This window comes from Microcaecilia unicolor, chromosome 3 (genome assembly GCF_901765095.1).
Source record: "Microcaecilia unicolor chromosome 3, aMicUni1.1, whole genome shotgun sequence".
NCBI lineage: Eukaryota > Metazoa > Chordata > Amphibia > Gymnophiona > Siphonopidae > Microcaecilia > Microcaecilia unicolor.
This window is the reverse complement of record NC_044033.1, coordinates 402,064,871-402,088,827: the sequence shown is the minus strand read 5'-3', so window position 1 is coordinate 402,088,827 and position 23,957 is coordinate 402,064,871. Positions and strand designations below refer to the sequence as shown.

General features: G+C 41.0%; 1 protein-coding gene across 1 annotated transcript in view; it reads right to left on the bottom strand.

Moving 5' to 3' along the window:
* The window catches only part of LOC115467073 (cytochrome P450 2K6-like), an 84,841-nt gene that overhangs the window by 38,516 nt on the left and 22,368 nt on the right, over window positions 1–23,957 (bottom strand). Inside the window, exons 2-4 of the mRNA XM_030198753.1 lie at window positions 17,766–17,928; window positions 8,057–8,206; window positions 253–413 (exon numbers count right to left, since the gene is read on the bottom strand). Coding sequence (XP_030054613.1) covers window positions 253–413; window positions 8,057–8,206; window positions 17,766–17,928 — 474 coding nt within the window. The remainder of the gene's footprint in view (window positions 1–252; window positions 414–8,056; window positions 8,207–17,765; window positions 17,929–23,957) is intronic.

The following is a 23,957-nucleotide window of genomic DNA, read 5'->3' as shown; positions in this document are numbered from 1 at the left end:
GTGCCCAACTGGCACTACAGGGATTCCCTACCCTGCATATTTAGCAAATATGCAGACATTGAACATGAAATTCTAGCAAGTGACTCACAGCTGACTTGCTCCAATCCCTTGTCCAGCCCTATTCTGTAAGTGTACTATTGTGCATACTTTTCACCAGAAATTGGTTATAGCATTCAATGTTTGAAAATACCTGGCTCTTTAAACAATCCCCATAATGTCAAAAATATCATTTCTCTATTAAGTGAGCATTACCGCAACCATAGGTGATCCCAAGAGTCTAATGTTTTCATTGATGAGGCTCAAAAGTCTCAGGAACTTTGGATCTTGGTAGTCATAACGGTTTCCAAGTAAAATGGATACAATGATATTTGCAATAGAAGCGTTCATGATCACTGCGGTATCTAATGGATTTCCTGAAAAACATTAAAGAGAAAGAGTAGATTTTCGAGAGCAACACAAATTGGCAGCATGTAGTACGTGGCCATGTGCTAATTGCAATGTGCAGTCCATGTCTTTTCTACTACTACTACTACTTAACATTTCTAGAGCGCTACTAGGGTTACGCAGCGCTGTACAGTTTAACAAAAAAGAATAGTCCCTGCTCAAAGGACCTTACAATCTAATGGGCGAAATGTCAAGTTGGGGCAGTCTAGATTTCCTGAATAGAGGTATGGTGGTTAGGTGCCGAAGGTGACATTGAAGAGGTGGGCTTTGAGCAAGACTTTGAAGATGGGCAGGGAGGGGGCCTGGCAGAAAGGGCGGAGCCTGGAGTTGGCGGTGGTGGAGAAGGGTACTGAAAGGAGGGATTTGTCTTGAGAGCAGAGGTTACAGGTAGGAATGTAAGGGGAGATGAGGGTAGAGAGGTAAGGAGGGGCTGCAGATCGAGTGCATTTGTAGGTTAATAGGAGAAGCTTAAACTGTATGTGGTACCTGATCGGAAGCCAGTGAAGTGACTTGAGGAGAGGGGTGATATGAGTGTATCGGTCCAGGCGGAAGATAAGATGAGCAGCAGAGTTCTGAACGGACTGAAGGGGGGATAGATGGCAACGTGGGAGGCCAGTGAGGAGTAGGTTGCAGTAGTCAAGGCAAGAGGTAATGAGAGAGTGGATGAGAGTTCGGGTGGTGTGCTCAGAGAGGAAAGGGCGAATTTTGCTGATGTTATAGAGGAAGAAGCTAAACAAAAAAGCTCTAAATAGTTCTATAGAGTGACTACACTAATGTCCAAGTGCTCAATAATTTTAAATAAAGAGGCCTCAATAGCCCAGGGTACCAACTCAGTGGACACACCTGATAAGGCTTCTATCATGGGCCAACAATTCTCAGAAAAAACCTAGAGTGAAATACATCAAACAATCTGTAGTAAAAAACAGAGGAATTGTGTTTGAAAAAGATCCCAAATATTGGACCAAGTTGATAATATAGTCAACAATATAGAAGCATAAAGATGACAAATATAAACCGGAAGGGAGAAAAAATGGCAAAACGAGAAAAAACAATTAGCTGTAAATCACTTCAGTAATAGTTGGAGTACTTAGCTTCAATCCCGGGCAAAAATCAACGGGAGGCGCCTCCATATATGAACAGTACAGAATATCAGTCTTTAAATCCCACAGAATTTCTCTCTCTCTCTCTCTCCTCGACAGCCGTAGAATTCTTACTGTTTTGTTCTTTCTTCAGGAGGAAATATAAACATCTTCCATATCATGTAATTTCTAAACCAAACTGGCAACTGCTTATAAAAGCAGACCGGAAGCATAGTAAAGAGGACGTCATTTCCTTAAAGGGACCAGCCAATAGTAGGGAAACAAAAAATAAATCAAATTAGATTAGTAAAAGGCTTCCCATTCAATAGGGCCATTAAGGCCAACAGGAAATACAGTGTGTAACCGATAAATCCATCTTTGTTCTTTTTGATGCAAAGATCTTGAAATGTCGCCCCGTCTTCCATTATCCGGAATGTGTTCAATTACAATACATCGCAATTGACCAAAAGTGTGTTCTTCTTGAATGCAATGTTTAACCAAAGGCATGTGAAGTATTTTATTAACAATACACGATTTATGCTCAATAAGTCGTGTTTTTAGCATACGCTTCGTTTGAACTATATATCTTAATCCGCACGGACATGTGATGAGATAAATAACACCCTTAGAGGTACAGGTGGTAGTACTTCTCAATTGGATGAATCTGTTGTTAATGTTATCCCAAATCTGATTAGTCTCTATCATGATGTCACACATGGTACATTTCCCGCATTTTCTGTGTCCAGGATTGTCAAAAATTTTGTTTGTCCATACATCAGAGCGGCATAATAAATCAGATAAATTAGCCCCTCTAGAGTAAGATACCATACATTTATGGTTAGAAAAAATAGTATGTGTAGAAAGAATGTTCCAATGTTTATGAATGATTTTGGCAATCTGAAGGGACATAGAGGAATATTGCATAATGCAAGGAATAATCATCTCACTTGAATTATGTTGTTTAGATTCTAGAAGAAATTCACGATGATTAAAAAGAGCATGTTTGTATGCATGTTTAATCGTCTTTTTGGGGTAACCTTTATCAAATAGTTTCTCCTTCAGTTGTTGAGCAGAACGCTTATATTTTTGAGTAGAATCGCAAATTCTTCTGTACCTCAGGAATTGTGCAAACGGTAAATTATTGCGTATATGTGCAGGATGCATACTGTCATACAATAATAAGGTATTACGATCTGTAGCTTTAGTATACAGATCAGTCTCTAATACCCCATTATTTAAAGAAACCAGTACGTCCAAAAAATTAATTTCTCGATGGTGGAAGTTACATTGAAATTTAATCATAGGGTGACAGGAGTTTAATTCAAATACAAAATGATTTAAACTAGCTTCATCTGCATTCCAGATGACAAAAATGTCATCTATATAATGCCACCAACACAGTCACTCTATAGAACTATTTAGAGCTTTTTTGTTTAGTTTCTATTATTATTTGGATCTATGCAGATTTAATGAATTTTTTGATAGAGGAAGAAGCGACAGGTCTTGGCTATTTGCTGGATATGCGCAGAGAAGGAGGGGGAGGAGTTGAAGATGACTCAGAGGTTGCGGGCAGATGAAACGGGGACGATGAGGGTGTTATCAACTGAGATAGAGAGTGGGGGGAGAGGAGAAGTGGGTTTGGGAGGGAAGACAATAAGCTCGGTCTTGGCCATGTTCAGTTTCAAGTGGCGGTTGGACATCCAGGCCGCAATGTTGGATAATCAGGCCCATACTTTGGCCTGGGTTTCTGCAGTGATGTCTGGTGTGGAGAGATAAAGCTGGGTGTCATCAGCATAAAGATGATATTGGAAACCATGAGATGAGATTAGGGAGCCCAGGGAGGAGATGTAGATTGAAAAAAGAAGGGGTCCAAGGACAGATCCCTGAGGAACTCCAACAGAGAGCGGGATGGGGGTGGAGGAAGAACCATGAGAATGTACTCTGAAGGTATGGTGGGAGAGATAAGAGGAGAACCAGGAAAGGACAGAGCCCTGGAACCCAAATGAGGACAGTGTGGCGAGAAGTAAGTTGTGATTGACAGTGTCAAACGCGGCGCATAGGTCGAGGAGGATGAGGATGGAGTAGTGACCTTTGGATTTGGCAAAGAACAGGTCATTGCAGACTGTTGAGTGTAGGGGGCGAAAGCCGGATTGAAGCGGATCGAGGATGGCATGAGAGGAGAGAAAATCAAGGCAACGGCTGTGAATGGCGGGCGCGTTCAAGTATCTTGGAGAGGAAGGGTAGGAGGGAAATGGGGCGGTAGTTGGAGGGACAGGTAGGGTCAAGTGATGGTTTTTTGAGGAGTGGTGTGACTACAGCATGCTTGAAGGTGTCAGGAACAGTTGCAGTGGAGAGAGATAGGTGAGGATATGACAGATGGGGGGGGGGGGGGGTGACAGTAGGAGTGATGGTGTTAAGAAAGTTGGTGGGGATGGGGCCTGAGGAACAGGTGGTGCATTTCGAGGAGGAGAGAAGATAGGTGGTTTCCTCTTCGGTGATATCAGGAAAAAAGGAGAAGGAGGCCTGGGTTGGTTGGTTGAGGGAGTGGGTTATAGGGTGAAGAAGAGGAGAAGATGGTTTGGTGGTGAATTCGAGGTTGATTTTCTGCACCTTGTCGCAAAAGTAGTCAGCCAGTGATTGAGGAGAGAGTGAGGGGTGGGGGGTGGGAGCAGAGGGCACTTTGAGGAGGGAGTTAAGGGTGGCGAAGAGACGACGAGGGTAAGAGCTGAGGGAGTTAGTCAATTGGGTGTAATTGTCCTGTTTGGGTGTAATAGTCCTTTTCTCCACCCACAATCCCCCCCATCACCTGCTCCATAACAGGCTATGCAGATTGTACTTGAATTAGTGTAGTGAAGTACTGGTTACCATGGGCATGCACTAAAGCATGTGCTAATTCATAAGGAACATTGCCATACAAGGTCAGACCAACTATCCATTTTACCCAGTATTGTGCTTTCAACAGTGACCAAGCCAGATCCCAGGGACCCAAACTATAAATACATTATGCAGTGTTCCACATTAGGGGGTCCTTTTATTAAGCTGTGCTAAAAAGTGGCCAGCACTGCTGCTATCACGTGGGTCTATCGTGTGCTGCAGCCACTTTTACCATGGCAGTAAAATGGACACATTTGCTATATCCCCCATTAATGGCCTTGTACTAATTTCCCAATTAGCATATGACCATTACTGTGGGAGATCTTACCACCACCTATTTATTTGGTGAAAAAGGCTCCCGCACTACTCCTGCGGTAATCGGACGGTGTGCGGCAATGTGGATATGCAACCTGATTAGCACAAGGCAAGCCTAATCTCTGGCCATGGGCATGCATCTGACACTGAAAAATGAATAGAGTGATGTGGTAGTCACTTTTAAAAGGTAATAAATAGAAATAAAATAGAAAAGAAAATAAGATGATACCTTTCTTATTGGACTAGCAATACATTTTTTAATTAGCTTTCAAAGGTAACCCTTCTTCTTCAGATTAGAAATAAGCAAATGTTGATAAATAACAGTATACATAACTTCAATTTGCAGCAGCAGCCAAAAAAGCAAATAGAATTTTAGGAATTATTAGGAAATGAAAGGAGAATAAACCAGAGAATATACTAATGCCTTTATATTGTTCCATGGTGTGACTATACCTTTTAATATCATGTGCAATTCTGGTCACCACATTGTAAAAAGATACAGCAGAATTAGAAAAAATACAGAGAAGGGCAACCAAAGTGATTAAGAGGACTCCCCTATGAGGAAAGTTTAAAGATGCTAGGACTCTAAAGGACTGTAGGACTCTTCAGTTTTAGAAAAGAGACAGCTGAGAGGAAATACGATAGAAGCCTATAAAATAATGAGTGGAGTTTAACAGGTAGAAGTGAATTGTTTGTTCACTCTTCCCAAAAATACAAGGACTAGAGGGCACAAAAATAGCGCCATCTATCCCCCCTTCAATCCATTCAGAACTCTGCCGCACGTCTTATATTCCGCCAGAACCGATATACTCATATCACCCCTCTCCTCAAGTCACTTCACTGGCTTCCGATCAGATACCGTATACAATTCAAGCTTCTACTCCTTACCTACAAATGCACCTGGTCTGCGGCTCCTCACTACCTCTCTACCCTCATCTCCCCCTATGTTCCCACCTGTAACCTCTGCTCTCAGGACAAATCCCTCCTTTCAGTACCCTTCTCCACCACTGCCAACTCCAGGCTCCGCTCATTCTGCCTTGCCTCACCCTATGCCTGGAACAATCTTCCTCAACCCCTACGCCAAGCCCCCTCCCTACCCATCTTCAAATCTCTACTTAAAACTCACCTCTTCAATGCTGCCTTCGGCACCTAACCTTTCGAGAAATATAGTATGCCCTATCAGATTGTCTCTACATTTGTCTTTTAGATTGTACACTTGTCTCTAGATTGTACACCTGTCTATTAGATTATACACTTGTCTTTAGATTGTACACCTGTCTTTTAGATTGTAAGCTCCTTGAGCAGGGACTGTCCTTCCATGTTAAATTGTACAGCACTGCGTAACCCTAGTAGCACTTTAGAAATGTTAAGTAGTAGTAGTAGTAAAACAAATATGGAGAAAATATTTCTTCACTCGTATAATTCAGCACTGTAATTTAGTATCAGAGAATTTGCTAAAAGATGTTATCTCAGTTGATACCTCACTTGCTTAAGATCTGCCCAGCAGAGAAAAAGAGTCTTATTGGCACAGCTGTGGAGAAACTGGAAGTATATATTATACATGGTGGAACTGTCTGGTCATTCAGGAGTACTGGTCAAAACTTACAGAGGTGATTTTAGAAGGGCTTCCAGTGGTCTACAGAATTAAGTTTAAAATTATTCTTTTGACTTATTGGGTTTTCCAATAATCAGCCAAATATTCTTGCTGATTAGCAAACTAGGTATTCTCTCAGATTTTCACAGCATTTATTAGCAGCCCCTCCTTTGTCTTTAGCAAGATTGGAATGTATACGCCAAACTGTTTTTGCAGTGATTGCTCCCAAGTTTTGGAATCGGTTTCCTCTGAATTTCCATATTGAAACATCACAGAGTTGAGTTATGACTATTTAAAGCATACATGGCTATTCCAGCAAGCACTCTGGGAGCATTCCAAGATAATGGTCGACCCAATTGACAGGTTTATGTCTTCATTTTGTTCTCTTCCAGATGTTTGCAGTTTGTTTCTTTTATTGTTTTAAGGCTTAATTATTATGCAAACCACTCCAATATAAAACATATTCTCTTGAGGAGCAGCCTAGAAAATGTTGGGGCCCTTTTACTGAAGGTTTTTAAACCCTTAATGCATGTGTAAGGCTAGATTCTATATATGGCGCCTAAACATTTGGTACCGAAAAATCGCTAATCTATAAACTGGACTTAAAGTTAGGCACAGTTTATAGAATAGCGCTTACGCTTAGGAATCACACCTAACTTTAGGTGCGGCCATTTGCACCAACTGAAATGTGGTTCCAATCATCACACCTAAATCAGGCACATATCCCTATTATTCTATAACTATGTGGGTAAATTTTAGAACGCTCCTGTTCCACCAAAGATCTCCCATTTCTGCACCCCCTTTTTAAATTCATGCATGAAATTTAGGTGCGGATCCTGCGCCTAAATTTATGCATGTATATTGCAATTAAATCTAATTAGTGTCAATAATTGCTGGTTAAAAAGCCAATTATTGCCGCTAATTAAAATTTATAACCCACACCTATTTCCACACGCTAAAAACTGTGGTAATGATTTTTGTAGAATGTTCCTCTGAGGAGGCATTGCATGGGTAGAGAATATGTATTCCAGTGTTATCTAGCTACTGCACTATGATTAGTGTGCATTAACTGGATAAAGCAGAGTTAAGGAGGCAGGAAGTGCTTCTGCATTATCATTTTACAGATTCCATGAACTAATGGGAACATTAGCGCTTGACATGCAAAAAAATATGAGAGTGTTGCCTTAAATCTTGGCTTATCGTAGGGAAAAAATCCCACAATACAGCACAGTATGCCCAGATTTTAGCACGGTTTTGTAGAACAGCCCCTTTGTCAATTAAACATTAAGATATACAGGGCAAAAGTTTTCATTTTGTTTAGTTTTTCATGTCTTTTTCAATTTTTGTTTCAGGGACCAGTGTCGTTAATAGTATTCACTCTGTAAAAATAGTGCACACTATTTATGAACAGTGCACTATTAATGACCCTGGAGAAACTTGAAATGTAGTATTTCCTCTCATTTTGGACTAAAACAGATATCAAACAATGTTGACATTTTCAATATTTCAAATGAATGGACATCCCTATTAAATGTATACAGAACACAAAGATCAAAACTGAGACATCAAGGTTGGGACATGTTCAGTTCCTGAAAAGGCTCTGCTGATGCAGCATGAACAACCAACTTTAGTTTTTCTACTTTTAGTGCTAAATAAATAGATAATTCAGAGATTTGTGGTCATCTTCTAGATCACCGCTCATTGTATTACACAATAGTATAAACACGTAGCAAATTATTGAGATACTTGCCATTGAATGATTCAAAATGATGGATTAGGAAACCACATTCCTCTATAATTTTGTCCTCTATATTTCTCTTTCCCATTCCAAAATCTCGTAAGGTTGTTATAGTAAACCTTCTCATCACTTTCCAGTTTTCTCCATGTGCAAAAATAACACCTAAAATATATGAAGAAATTATGTATATTTTATAGAAAACCAATTCAAGGTTACATTTTCAAACACTGCAAGTTAAACTATGCAAGAAAGACTTCTATTGTTCAAAAACGTCATTGATGTGTGTTATTTGTATCAAATAACAGAAAAAATAGAAGCTAGTCTGTTCACAATTAATGCAGGTGAAAACACGATGAGTTGAATATTCAGTGGCATGGCTACCATTTAACTTTAAACGTGCACCTTATGAATCTAGCGTTACATGTATTTCAGTGGCATTATCTGTATGAGTGCCTGCTTTGAAAATCCATCTATAACATTAAATGCATGATCTGTATGAGTGACTGCTTTGAAAATCCACCTATAACATTATCAATGTGGGCTACCATTAAGACAGGTTATTTTAACACTAAGTAGGGGATTCATCAAGGTGCCGTAAAAGTTCGCCATTCACCATACCTTGATGTGCCACAGTTTGCTGAATCCCATCTTAGAGGAATAACGCTACTTGCGAAACCACCTTGCAAGCAACGTTATTTGCATGGGCCAAGAGCAACGGGCTGCAAAGCCTTGGCCTGATGCTCCCAGGCATGCAGAACTTCCAACCTTTCCCTTGCCTTAAGCATCCCTCTCACAAGAAACCTCTCACCCCACATGGGCTACCTTTGTAGATCATTGTGGTCTGAGGAGTCTTCAGGGGTCCAAGAGTAGTCCTGGAGGTTGTCCTGGGGTTTCGGGGAGGTCTTCAGGGGCCTGGGGGGGTTGGCTGCATTCTTTTACTTTTAACACTGGACCTCATTTTTCTTTTGAATGCAGGTATTGCAGTATACGCTTTCAATCTGTTAATGTATTGTGACTCCTGACAAAGGTTTTTCCGAAACCTGGCCAGGTTGTGTCCCGTTTCCATTAAAGTTGACATTTGGATAAACTCTTACTGTGTTTGTCTTTCCTTAGATTGCTGCTGCTGTTTGGTTGTCTCTTTGTTCAATTTACCCAATGCTTTTTCACTAGCCAAAGCCATCGCTTCCCTTAATCCTTCTTTCTCCTCTGCCAACCCTTGGCCTCCTAATCACTCCCGAGCTCCTACCACTCATTTCATCTTCACTCACAGATGGTACAGTTCTGCCTACTTGGAAGCATGCCACTGTTTGCCCTTTCACAAAAAAAACCATTAAGACACTGCATCTCTTACTAGTTTTTGCCCTATTTCTAACCTCCATTTCTTCGCCAAGCTCTTAGAGAAGCTTGTCTATTCCCAATTAGTCCAACACATTGAAAAAAGCCTCTACCAGGCTGAGCTCCAACCAAATCGCAGCACTGAAACATTGTTATTGTCCCTCTAAAATCTCATCTGCACTTTCCTTGATCACTGTTGTTCTGTTCCAGTTTCCTCAGGTCTGTCTTCCACCTTCGATCTTGTTGATCACACACTGTTACTCCAATGTCTTCATTCCTTTAGTATATCAGGTACTGTTCTCTCCTGATTCTCTAGTTACCTCTCTGATCACTCTTATTACCTCTTCTTCAACTTCCATAAAGTTTTAAAGACTTTCTTTACCACTAGAGATATTTGCAAAAAAAAAAAGAAAGGTGTTGATCAATTGTAATACCTAGAATTTTCATGTTCTGTTCTAATGGGAACTTACATTGATCTATAATGAATTCTTGAGCAAGGTATGATTGGAATGGATCAGTAAAGACTAGGAATTTGTGTTTTCTCCCTATTTAGTTTCAGTTTGAAGGTGGATGCCCACAATTCCATCAGGTCTAATCTTTCTGTAATAATATTCAAAATTTTGCTTAAATAATTATTGAAAGGTATGCAAATGATCATATCATCTACATAAATAAAGGTGTTGAAGCCATTTTCTTCTAGTTTCCTCCCAAGTGGAGCCATGATGATGTTAAAGAAAAAAGGAGATTTGGAGTACCTTGTGGCACACCACATATAGGAGTCTATGATGGAGAGATGAGACCTGTGAATGTACTTGATATGCTCTTAACGTGAGGAAACCTTTGAACCATTGAAGGACTCTGCCACATATTCCCATGTTGTCAAGTATTCTCACTAATATATCATGGTATTTCATGTCAAAGGCACTGGACATACCAAACTATAGGATAACAATTTTTCTGCCTCTACTAATTTCTCTCCTAAAATTAGATATTAAAGTTGTTGAGACTGTCTTAGTGCTGTAACATGGTCTGAAACTGCATTGTGACTTATGTAATAACTAGTAAAAAAGGCCCGTTTCTGTAGGCAAGGAAACGGGCCCTAGGCAGGCAATTCCTCCCCCCCCCTGCGCTACGGCCCCCTCGCCCCCCTTTGGCGAACCTGTCGCCCTCCCGACTGCCGAAAACCGCCCCCCCACCGCCGTTGTGTACTACCTGTGCTGACGGGGGACCCAAACCCCCGACAGCCGAAGTGTTGTTGTGCCCTTCGCGTTCCTTCCTCATCTTCTCTGGAAGTTCCTGTGCTGCGTGCACCTGGTGTTTTTTTTGCGTCTAACGTCAGACGCACGCAGAGGAACTTCCAGAGAAGATGAGGAAGGAACGCGAAGGGCACAACAACACTTCGGCTGTTTGGGTCCCCCGTCAGCACAGGTAGTACACAACGGCGGCGGGGGGCAGTTTTCGGCGGTCCGGGGGGGGCGACGGGTTCGCGGAGGGGGGGTCGAGGGGGCCGTAGCGCATGTTTTCCTACTCCTCCCCTTGCCTTGGAATCAGCTGTCATGACGTCAGTGACGTCAGTGTGTGTCTGCCTAGCAGACCACCTCCAGCCTAGGGAGCCACGGTCCCAGGCACAGAACGTTAGAGGTGAGAATTATTATATAGGATGAGAAGGAGTTTAGGAATTCCATAAGTTGCAGTGCTATCATACCTTCCATTAATTTAGTAATCAGTGGAATTGATGCTACTGGTCTGCAATTGGTCACATCATTTTATCTTCTGATGGATGTTTAGGGATGGGAGTTAACATGCTGTTGCCTTTTGATTCAGGAAAGATGCCATGTCTGAGTAAGTACGATAAATGTGATCTTATACATTTGATGAAAGAGTCAGGAGCTGATCTCAGGAGGTAGCTTGGACAGGGGTCTAAGATGCAATGAAAGGTAGAATATTCATGTAGAAGTGTTTTGGTTCTATAAAAAGTTGAAGGTAAGAAGTTGGACCACACTCAGTCTGCAGCAATGTACAATACATAGTAACATAGTAACATAGTAGATGACGGCAGAAAAAGACCTGCACGGTCCATCTAGTCTGCCCACGATAAACTCATATGTGTATACCTTACCTTGATTTGTACCTGTCTTTTTCAGGGCACAGACCGTATAAGTCTGTGCAGCAGTATTTCCCGCCTCCCATCACCGGCTCCGGCACAGACCCCGTATAAGTCTGCCCTCCCCCATCCTAGCCTCTCAACCACCAACCCCTCTTCCCCCCGCCACCCAATTTCAGCTAAGCTTCTGTGGATCCATTCCTTCTGCACAGGATTCCTTTATGCCTGTCCCACGCATGCTTGAATTCCGTTACCGTTTTCATCTCCACCACCTCCCGCGGGAGGGCATTCCAAGCGTTCACCACCCTCTCCGTGAAGAAATACTTCCTGACATCTTTCCTGAGTCTGCCCCCCTTTAATCTCATTTCATGTCCTCTCGTTCTACCGCCTTCCCATCTCCGGAAAAGATTCGTTTGCGGATTAATACCTTTCAAATATTTGAACGTCTGTATCATATCACCCCTGTTCCTCCTTTCCTCCAGAGTATACATGTTCAGGTCAGCAAGTCTCTCTTCATACGTCTTGGAACGCAACTCCCATACCATCCTCGTAGCTTTTCTTTGTACCGCTTCCATTTTTTTAACATCCTTCGCAAGGTACGGCCTCCAAAACTGAACACAATACTCCAGGTGGGGCCTCACCAACGTCTTATACAGGGGCATTAAAACCTCCTTTTTTCTGCTGGTCACACCTCTCTCTATACAGCCTAGCAACCTTCTCGCTACGGCCACCGCCTTGTCGCACTGTTTCATCGCCTTTAGGTCCTCAGATACTATCACCCCAAGATCCCTCTCCCCATCCGTGTCTATCAGGCTCTCCCCACCTAACACATACGCCTCCCTTGGATTTCTACTCCCTAAGTGCATCACTTTGCATTTCTTCGCATTGAATTTTAATTGCCAAACGTTAGACCATTTTTCCAGCTTCTTCAGATCTTTTTTCATGTTTTCCACTCACTCCGGGGTGTCCACTCTGTTGCAAATCTTGGTGTCATCCGCAAAAAGGCAAACTTTACCTTGTAACCCTTCGGCAATGTCACTCACAAATATATTGAACAGAATGGGCCCCAGCACCGATCCCTGAGGCACTCCACTATTCACCTTTCCCTCCTCCGAGCGAACTCCATTCACTACCACCCTCTGGCGTCTGCCCGTCAACCAGTTCCTAATCCAGTTCACCACTTCGGGTCCTATCTTCAGCCCTTCTAGTTTATTCAAGAGCCTCCTGTGGGGAACCGTGTCAAAAGCCTTGCTGAAATCTAAGTAGATGACGTCCATAGCACGTCCTTGATTTAATTCTCCCGTCACCCAGTCAAAGAATTCAATGAGATTCGTTTGGCACGACTTCCCTTTGGTGAAACCATGTTGTCTCGGATCTTGCAACTTATTGGCTTCCAGGAAATTCACTATCCTTTCCTTCAGCATGGCTTCCATTACTTTTCCAATAACCGAAGTGAGGCTTACCAGCCTGTAGTTTCCAGCTTCTTCCCTATCCCCACTTTTGTGAAGAGGGACCACCTCCGCCATTCTCCAATCCCTCGGAACCTCTCCCGTCTCCAAGGATTTATTAAACAAATCTTTAAGAGGACCCGCCAGAACCTCTCTGAGTTCCCTCAGTATTCTGGGTGAATACATTGGGTTCTTCTAAATAATTGTCTAGCTCACCTCTTGCATGGATTATATTTTGTCTAAGCTTGCACATTTTTTGTCGAAATATATTGCCAGTTGTGATGCAGAAGGAATATTTTTATTTGAAGATGTTATCTCATGAGTGTTCATAAAGTTTTCGATCAAGGCATATACTCCCCAGATATTCAGCGCTATTTAACTAGCTAGAATGGCTGCTGATCAGTTAAATAGTGCTTAACTAGCTATTTGTCGATATTCAGTGAGGGATAACTGGCTATCCACCACTAAAAAGCCCCGGTTAGTGGCTAGCAGATAGCCAGTTATATCATCCAATATAACTGGCTATTTGCCAATTTTTAAAACTGGTGTATCAGCCATATTTGGCTGCGTGAAAATGTGGGATATCTTTGGTTAGTTTAAAGATAACCGGCTAAAGTTGAATATTGGCTTAGTCGATTATCTTTAAACTGGAAAAAACCCCAACAGATATTCAATGCTGGTCATCAGAAACAGCTAGGCATTGAATATCCTGGTACAGTGCTGACCACGGGAGTTAGCCGTTCTAACTCACGTGGTCTGAATATTGGCCCCCTTGTTTTTTGGAATTTCTGCATTCATCTCCTCTGGAGAAAGAGTTTGTTTTAAGCCTGTAAAATGTATTAGATATTTTCCTGTTTTAATTATGTCCTGAAGTGTAATTCTTCTATTTGGCCAGCAGGTGGTATTTCTTTGCTGTAAAGTTGTTACAGGGAACTGAATGTTCTTTTCCTTTAACACAAGCAGGAAGCAAGCAGCAGTATACTTTTTAATGTTGTTGACTGGGTTCTGATTGTCCTGGAGTTTGAAAAATTACCCAGGACTGTTGCTTCAGTCTTAGCCCGGGAGAAAAGAGAGACAGATTTCTTTGCTAAGGCTCTGTAAACAGATATATGTCCTGATCTTCCCAGGTACTGTTTAGACAATATGCAAATGATTAGTTAGTTTTCTATTTGATCCATTTTTAGTAACTTGTTATTGTTTGCCGATTGCACATTTTGTTTTGTTCATTGTTCAGGTGTGACAATAAACCTGTTTAGTTTGTTGACTCTGCCTGTTTGGACTGATGTGTGTTGGGTCTGTGAGTACTTTCTGGGGGTGGATAGGAATTTTGTGACACCTCCTATCAATTTAATTTTGGCTTTTTAAAATGTATTTTCGTAATACCTATTTTCTTTCTAATTTTCTGCAGCATCTATTCATGTATAGGATGTCTTGACTAAACCAGTTCAATAGTTCTTTATCTATATTTGGCTTTAATAGGAGATGTAATGTAATATATTTTTACTGAGATCATCCCAAGTTAAAAAAGTTGCTAGACTCCAATTGGTTGATTTTTGTCTACTTTAGACCAAAATTGTTTTATATTGATTTTGCATCTTGTATTATATAAAGTAAGCAGGGCTTTTTTTGAGGAGGTACTTTGGGGGATTAAGTACTGGCACCTTTTTCACTGTCTGCTAAATTTGACTCATGGTCCCCAAGTTTTAATGAAAGATCTCAGGCTCTACATACCAATTCTGCCTTGTCATAGATTCTGTGACTGGTTGCAGGGGGCCTGGCTATTGTGGGGTGGGGCCCTCAGTGATAACCCCACCCCTGAAGGGTGGTCTGGCATTTGAGTACCAGCTCCTTTTTCGTTAGAAAAAATGCACGGAAAGTAAGTATGTAATGATCTGTCATGTTGAGATTAACTTCTTTCCAGTTTATATTAAACTTTAGTCTACTATTGTCAGACCATAAAATTGGCTCCCATTTTATCTTGGATATATAGATATTAATGGGATTTATAAGTTTATAAGCTAGTAGATCAAATATGTGACCTTTATTATGTGTAGAAATACCTTTAGGAGTTTTAAAGCTCCATGATTCAAGGAATTCTGACAATTCTTTCATTTTGATATTGTCTGTTTTTTTCTAAATGAAGGTTAAGATTTTTTTTATATTTGAAATGAGCTTCCTGAAGCTTCATTTCCTTCTGTAGATATTTTATTGTTCACTTTTGTTAATGTGATTGTTAAGACCTTTTAGTTTGAAAGAAATTATTTTCTATGCCACCATTACAGTCAATCTGGGTGTTCCTAACACTTGGACTTTTTGTGCCATAATGAAACAAACAAAAACATCCAGGGCTACAATTGGACATTTTGGTCAAGATCTGTTTTTTTTAATTTATTTATAAGTTTTCAATATTACATTCATTTACCATAAATGCATAGAAATGTCTGAAACATAACATAAAAAGAAATACTTTTTCCTTAAACAAGGTTAGAAAAATTCATCTCTAACTTGTTTCGATAATACGGTTCGTGAAACCTCTTTACGGCACCGGCCTTAGAGATGGCCGCCCATATAGATGGCCGGCACCGTTCGATTATGCCCCTCTCTGTTACTACTTCCAAAGAGCTCTCCAAAAATTCAGTTAGATTTAATTCAGGTTGAGGTTCCATGGTTGGAGTTCTAATTCCATATATATATATTGGGCTCTAACAATGGGTGGAAAACCTTCCATCGGAACTCCCAGTATATCTCCAAAGTACCTTTTCAACATTTCTATAGCAGGAATCAAAGGCGATTTAGGAAAATTAAGAAATCTTAAGCTGTTTCTCCTTCCATGGTTATCTAAATATTCCAGCTTCCTAGCTAGAATATCTCTCTCCTTAATAATTGTCACTGCAAAACTCTGTAATTTTTTTTAGTTCTCCTTCTAGTGATTCAGTTTTCCCCTCTTGTTCTTGAATTCTCCCAGACTGAGATTGTTGTGATTGTTTTAAATCAGAGACTTCTTCCTTAAATGAATTTGTTACCTGAAGAAGAGAAGAGTTCAATCCCTGTATAGCGTCCCACAGGGCATCCATGGTCACCACAGCAGGTTTTCTATTTCCCCCAATTCCCATGGAGGCAGCGACCAGACTAGAGGGAAAAGAGGGCTTACTTGCCCGCATGTCCCTTGTTGTCACCACTTCTGGGGTCGAGGTAGCGGCGGGTCCTCCTCCAGCTGCTTGAGAGACCAACTCCATTTCGGGCGACTCACAGTGCTGCTCCTCTGCCAGCACCGAACTGTTTCCAGGTTGCGGGGGAGCTGTGTTTGGGGGAGGGCTTAATGAAGCCCCCTCTATGCTGTGATCTGCAAGCAATCCAATCAAAGCGGGCGTCGGCATCTCCAGCGTCTGAACGCCGAACATCTCCAGAGTCATCTGTCGGAGAGTAGGGTTTCCTCCAGGGTTAGGGTAGGATTGTCCCGTGGTTTTTCCTTTTCTTTTCCCCATGAAAAATCCGGGGAAAAGCTCTACTTCGTCAGATGTGTTCATGGAAGGTCAGGAACTCAGGTACGCCCAACCGCTCTAGACGCCATCTTGTCATCCGTAGATCTGTTTTATTAATGAATAAGCCACAAAAGTGCCCTAAATCACCAGATGATTACTGGAGGAATAAAGGAATGACACCTCCTTACTCCTTCAGTGGTCACTAACCCCCTCCCACCTCGCAAAAATGTAAATGAAACAGTCTCTATGAATGCATCAGATGTTATGGCCAGTCCTATTAGAGCAGCAATCAGGTTTCTGGAATAGCCTAGTAGTTGGTGCAGTGCAGACCCATAATCCACTCTAACTATTACACTTGTGGTGGAACGTGTCAGCCCTCTGAATCCCCCCCCCCTAAACTATACTGTACCCACATATAGGTGACACCTGCAGCCAGAAGGGCTATTGTAGTGGTGTATAGTTGGGTATAGTAGGTTTTTCATGGATTTTGAAGGGCTCACCTTACAATATAAGGGGGTAATAGTGAGTTGTATACCTAGGACCTTTTATGTGAAGTCCACTATAGGGCCCCCTATGGTGTCCCACAACTCTTCTGGGATGCCTTTGAGGAGAGTCTACTAGGAAAGCTGGCTCCTCCTAGGTACAATGGCTTGATTTTGTGTGTTTTTCACTTGGACTGCTTTTTTTATTTTTTTGGAAAATGGTTCAAAAAGATAGACATACTAAACACAACAATATCTAGGAAATGGTCATTTTCAAAGAAAAAAGAAAGACATTTTTCTGGTTTCAAAATTATCATTTTCGCTGCTTGATTTTTAGATATTTTAAGCAAAATGTCCAAAGTCGGATTTAGACATCATATTGAAAATGCCCCTCTTTGTAAAATTACTCGATGATCATGCTAGTAGTTATGAACATACGGCCTGCAGAAGTGTGAATTTACTTTGTTTGGGTGGAGGCATTTCCAGGGACAGGGTTAATAAAAGGATCACGTTTATACATATACTTCAAAAATTTAAATTGTATGAGTGTAAATTAACGCTGAAAATTTGTGTTTGTGAAAGAGCTAGTATAAATAAATGTGCATAAATTCCCTTGGGTAATCTTCAAAATATACTTTTGTTCTGAAAATGCACCAAAACCTGCATTTACTTTTTATGAGCATGTGTAGTTAGAAAATTAACCTTGTAGTAAACATATGAGTGGATATTGCTTAGAAATGCTGTCATACTTATTATGAGATGTTCCTACTTTATGTACTGCAGATAAATGCAAGTTAGTACTATAGACACTGCAAATCAATTTCTGTAAATGTGTACTGAATAATAACAGAAAAGGAGGCATTTAGTTACCATATCCTTTGTTTATCTCCTCAAAGATTGGAATTTTGGGCCTTCCTGCAAACTCATCAGCATGGTTCACAAGTGCTTCCTTCACAGTCTCGTACCCTGTCAGTACAACCATCTTCTTCATTCCCAGCTGAAGGCAGAACACAGGCCCATATATTTTGGACAGCTTAAAATGTAGAACAGAAAAAAAAAGATATTGAAGTAAAAATGATCTCTCTCTTCAACTTTGACAAGACATATGGATAACTTTGCAGATCTACTGAGATCAAGACAAATGTAGAAGGTTTGGCAACTAGCAGCAGACTTGGGTAAGAAACTATGGTCCTCTTTTATCAGCCATGCTAGCGGTTCCCATGCAGCAATGCCAACAAAGTGAATGGGCTTTGTCAGCATTGCTGCACCAGGGACTGCTAGCGCGGCTTGATAAAAGAGGCCCTATGCCCACAGATTAATATTTTGGAACAAAAAATGAAGGAGCTAGAGTTAAAAGCAGAAAAAAATACCTCTGAACTTAATAACTTGACTAGTTATCTTGTAACATTAGAAAAGGATTTGTAGAAATCTAACTTGGTTCCATTTACAATTTTAAAAGATATATCAAACATACGGGGAAGATGTGAAGTATTTGAAAATGATATGCATAGGAACAATCTGTGCTTTTTGAATTTGCTGTCTGTTCTCAGTAACTCCCAGGGATATGTTGAAGCGTTACCTGATGAACATTCTGAATGTTCTTGAAGATAATTTACCACCTTTTTCACAAGTTTTCTATTTGTCATCTAAACCTCTTGGAGTAAGTCAGGATGTTGAAGCAAGCATACCCAACTTATATATTTCTGCAATATTGGAATCCTCAAATTTTGACTTTGCTGCCTCAGCCACTGTGTTGGCTACCATGTCTTTGATCCCAGATAAAGACTGGTGTTGAGACTGCTTTTTAAGAACAGGGTAAAAACATTTATGGGATTAACATACAGTTGTGTTTCCTGATGCTTCAAAGAAAGCCAAAGACATCACAAACAATTTTTTATAATTGAAACCAAGGTTCCTTCAGATTGGAGCAACATTCTTTTTAAGAATTCCCTGTAAATGTAGTATCAAATACTAATCTGATAAATATGTGTTCTTTAATCCATCACATCTGACAACCTTTTAGTCCTCTAAACATATATCCGGGGAGATAGGTTTGCTCCTGTCTGGCTTTCAATTGCACAATATTTGTTTTGATTTATTGTTTTTATTCTCCTTCTTATATGTATTACATCCCATACATGTGGACTTGTGAACTTTTTTCTATTGTTTTACATGTTGTTCTTTTCCTTATTACTTTGCTTGGTATTTTATTTTGAAACATACAAATAAAAAATAAAAAAAAATGTAGAAGCAAAATAGGCAGACCAAATTATTACTGTGTCTATATTTGAACTCTGTGGTTGGAATTTGTTTTAAAACACAGTAGCTTTAAAATTATTTGTGGATATTCAGTGCTGTTATTCAACTAGAGAGTGGTGCTGAATATCTGTGCAGAGTGGGGAGTGTCTCAGCCAGTAGTGATGGGGAATAGTCCAGATCCCTTTCTCCATACCTCTGTCTTCATCATTGCCATTCTCCATAGTCCTTCTATATAATTTTTCTGTCTTATCTACCACGGGTCCCTTTTACTAAAAATTAGCACATGCCAATGTCCATTAGTGTGCGTTAAATGCTGCTCATCCTATTTTATTCCTATAGGCTATATGGCACTTAGCACATGTTAATAATGTTCATTTGTAAATGTTAAGCTTTAGTGAAAGGTCCTCTATTTTAATATTTTTTGAGGGGGCGTGTCATGGGCAAAGATTGTTTTTTCATCGTTATCCAACTGGTGCTAGGATTATCACAAGCTACCTGGATAACGCTGGGTTAAAGTGGGAGCACTTAGTGCCCTGTAAATAGGAGGCAATAAGTGCTACTGCATTATTATTATTTTTTTTTTTGCAGGTGCCACACACTAATCGGAACATGAGTGCACAATGTTGCAAAAAAAGTTTTTTAAATGCCCAACATTAATGTTGCGGTAAATCTGGGTTTATCATGTGGGAAAGTCCCATGTTAGGATGTGCTAGACCCAGATTTCACTGCATCTTAGTGTAATACCCCATAATAGACTTTCCAGAGCCATGGGGGAGGGGGAGGGAGGTCCCTGCTAGAGGGCTAGAATGGTAGGATGTCCCTGGGTGGGGGGAGGCCCAGCCCATGATGAGTGGTTTTCAAATAGAATGTAGAGGAAAAAATTTGCCCTTGTAGAGAATGACAAAGGGGGGGGGGGGGGAGTTACAAAAGTGATATAGATTAGAATTATGCCCATAAGGGGGGGGGGGGGGGTCTTAAGGTAGGTTGCTTGATAGTCCCCTACCAAGGAACCTGGAGGAGTATAGGGAAATCCTAAGAGAGGAGTATGATCCCTGGCTGTAAAGGAGGGTTGCGACTCCTGAAAGTGGCAACCAGGAAACAGAAGCATAGCCAGGTAGGGGGTGCAGGGAGAGCAGAGACCAGACTGCCATCGGTGCCACTGCATATTTTAAACGCAACAGATTTCTACAAAAATAGGCGCTGGTGCAAGTCCATTTGGGAGAGTGGTCCTAGCTATGCTTCTACCAGGAAACTGTGTCTGCTACGGGTGGGCAGAGGAGAGACCCAGCCCAGGACAGGGGTTTGGAGCTAGGGAGAGCTTGGTCCCAAGCCCAGGGTGGATTCAGGGAGTGGTCATCATTGGTAGAGGGCGAGACCAGAGGAGGGTCTGAATCTGCAGAGAATTGAGTTTCTACAGAAAGGAGGAGAAGCAGTCAGAGGGAATAGGGATAGACATGAACAGGAGAACTGCATATGTGTACATATTCCTTATTGGGAACTTGCCTTTGTAAATAAACCTGAGGAGAGATGTGGTAGAGGAGTTACTCTGAGGAACAACAAAAGAATTGGAACAGAGAGAGTTTACCTGGAGTTGAATCACAAGAAACCATTTGATGTAACTGCTGTTGCCAAGTTGGAAAATAAAAGTTTGAGTTCTTGCATAGACTGTGAACATAAGAGTAGCCATACTGGGTCAGATCAATGGTCCATCACTACTAGCCGTTCTGGAAGAGAGAACGGCTAGTAGTGAAAGTCGCCAGTTATAAATTGGAGTCACCACGGACCCTGAAGCAGGACAAGACCTGGGCCAGTGTCGGCAGTGAAATTGACAGCGTGGCGACAGATCATGGGAAAATAATTTGACCAACAAGATAAGTGGTGTTTTTACCTAAGTTTATTGAAGACTGGATATAAACTTTATTACCGGGAGGTTTTTTGCCTATGATGACAGTTAGAACTCCAACAAGTCATTGAGCTGTATAGCCAAAAATATGGAGTCTGTTGAGGCTTTTTCCTCCGGTTCAATATATATAAAAAATATGTGAAGTGCACCGTTAGGTTTGAATGAGATAATACTGTAAATTTAGTTGTGGCCTGTTACACTAACTAAAACCTGGTGTAAATCCCAACGCCTAAATTAGAGAACAGGGGGATTTTATAACATGCATAGATTTTAGAAACACCCATGACCCGCCCATTCCACTCCCTTAAGCACACACACTTTTCAACTATGCAACTTAGAATTTATGCACATCACAATACAGAATACCCTTAGCAAATAGTGTGCATAAATTCTAATTAATGTCAATTAGGTCTGATAATTGATTGTTAACATCCAAGAGTCAGTGCTGATTATCTTGTTAACTAATTCAGTTATGTGCATTGTTATGGAATATGCTTCGATTTGTGCACGGAAATCGAGCTGCGATATATAGAATCCTGGGGTTATTGTGGAAATGCCCCCTTTTTTTACACTTATAAAGAAATGATACATATGTGCATCATGCAAGTTGTCAAGGCTAAATTTTCTTTCTCCTTTGCTGTGTTAATTTTTGGGGATTATTCCAACTGGATGTTGCCTCGGAAAAGCACCTAATTGATGTCAGTCTTATTGCAAGCAACAAGATCTGTTATAGCCATCTACTGGAAGAGGGTTACCCCTGCCCTCTTCCCCACCATCACTAAATTTGAATGTCTCCAGAAAGTATGGGAACTAATTGTGATGTTAAAATGTACCTGGGAGTTAAGGGATAACCTCTCTAAATTTCAGTAAGTGAGTCATCGCTTTCTACAATGTACTAATACTTAACATGGTTTCATTCAGGTTTTTCCTCTTGTTTTAGGAATAGCCTAGTGGTTAGTGCAGTGGACTTTGATCCTGGGGAACTGAGTTCGATTTCCACTGCAGCTCCTTGTGACTCTGGGCAAGTCACTTAACCCTCCATTGCCCCTGGTACAAAATAAGTACCTGAATATATGTAAACCACTTTGAATGTAGTTGCAAAAACTTCAGAAAGGCGGTATATCAAGTCACATTTCCCTTTCCCCTTTTAGTGCTAGGGAACAAGAGAACGTATAGCAATTCTTAAATAATATTTGCAAGGGTGAATGGCTCCTCTCAATTATCCAAGCTGTGGCAAGCCACGCCTACGGCTTCACGGCAACAATGTAGAACGAACAATCCCTTAATAGGACTCTCATCTGCCTGGATATATGCTAGAGTGAACGAAACCTAGGAGAGCTGGAAGTTATTCAAGTAATGCCTACAATTAACAATGGTATCTGGATAACTGTCCGGTTAAGTTAGAACAGCTGCCTTAAAACCATTGGATCTATATGAAATCATCAGGGGAACCTGTTGACCAACAATTGAATCCTAAAATGCAATGGCATTAGTTTAAATGTTTAATAGGTTGTTGAGGGATATGGGAGAAGAGGGAGTGGATGCTAAAGTTCCATATGGGCATTTGTATGCACATCTGTTCAAAGTAGACAAATTGCTGCTGGGCCATTTTGACCTGTCATTTATCCCTACCTACCTCAATCCATCTAGAAAACTCCTATCTTACTTTTAGGAAAAAACTGAAACCCTATTTATTTGATGATTAACAACCAATGAGAAACCATGTACCACCCTATATGCTACTGACTAACAAATATATAAAAAACAGCAAAATATGGGGTCCTTTTACTAAGGTGCACTGAAAATGGGCTGCGCTAGTGTAGGTGCATGTGTTGGACGCACGCAGATCCATTTTTCAGCACGCCTGTAAAAAAAGGCCTTTTTTAATATTTTTCTGAAAATGGATGTGTGGTAACATCAAAATTGGCACGCCTCCATTTTGGGTTTGAGACCTTACCACCACCCATTCACTCGTACAATGCCGATTATCTCCTGGTTTTTACCATTCACTGGAAAATAAAATATATTTTCTGATGTAAGTAAAAAATGAAATTACTGCCCGGGCCACGCGGTAACTCGGAATTGACGCACAATAGGGTGCATATAGGCACCTAATCAGCTTAGTAAAAGGTCCCCACAGTAACATGTTTAAGCAGATGTATAAGTGCTCAATGACCATTCATAAAACATTCCCAACCCATTGAAGTAACCCTAAGGAAAACATAATTTATCTAATGTGAACAGTAGTGAACCCTTATTGGGGATTGAATATGTGTTTACTAGCAAGTATAATATTCTCCCATTTTCATAGGACACACTTTTTCCCCCACACAGTCAGTAGGAAAGTATGTAAAACAAACTTGTAAGGAGGCCATGCTTAACTTGGGGACCTCAGCCCTTAGTCAGAACCTCAAACAGGATATGCCCAGCAGCATCAAGAAAGCTTTGTCTACTACTACTACTATTACTACTACTTGACATTTCTAAAGCACTACTAGGGTTACACAGCGCTGTACAATTTAACATAGAAGGACTGTCCCTGCTCAAAGGAGCTTACAATCTAAAGGACAAATGTACAGTCAGTCAAATAGGGGCAGTCTAGATTTCCTGAAAGGTATAAAGGTTAGGTGCCGAATGCAACATTGAAGAGGTGGGCTTTGAGCAAAGATTTGAAGATGGGTAGGGAGGGGGCTTGGCGTAAGGGCTCAGGAAGTTTATTCCAAGCATAGGGTGAGGCGAGGCAGAATGAGCGGAGCCTGGAGTTGGCGGTGGTGGAGAAGGGTACTGAGAGGAGGGATTTGTCCTGTGAGCGGAGGTTACGGGCGGGAACGTAAGGGGAAATGAGGGTAGAGAGGTAATGAGGGGCTGCAGACTGAGCTGTTTCTTGCATCTTGTAAAGA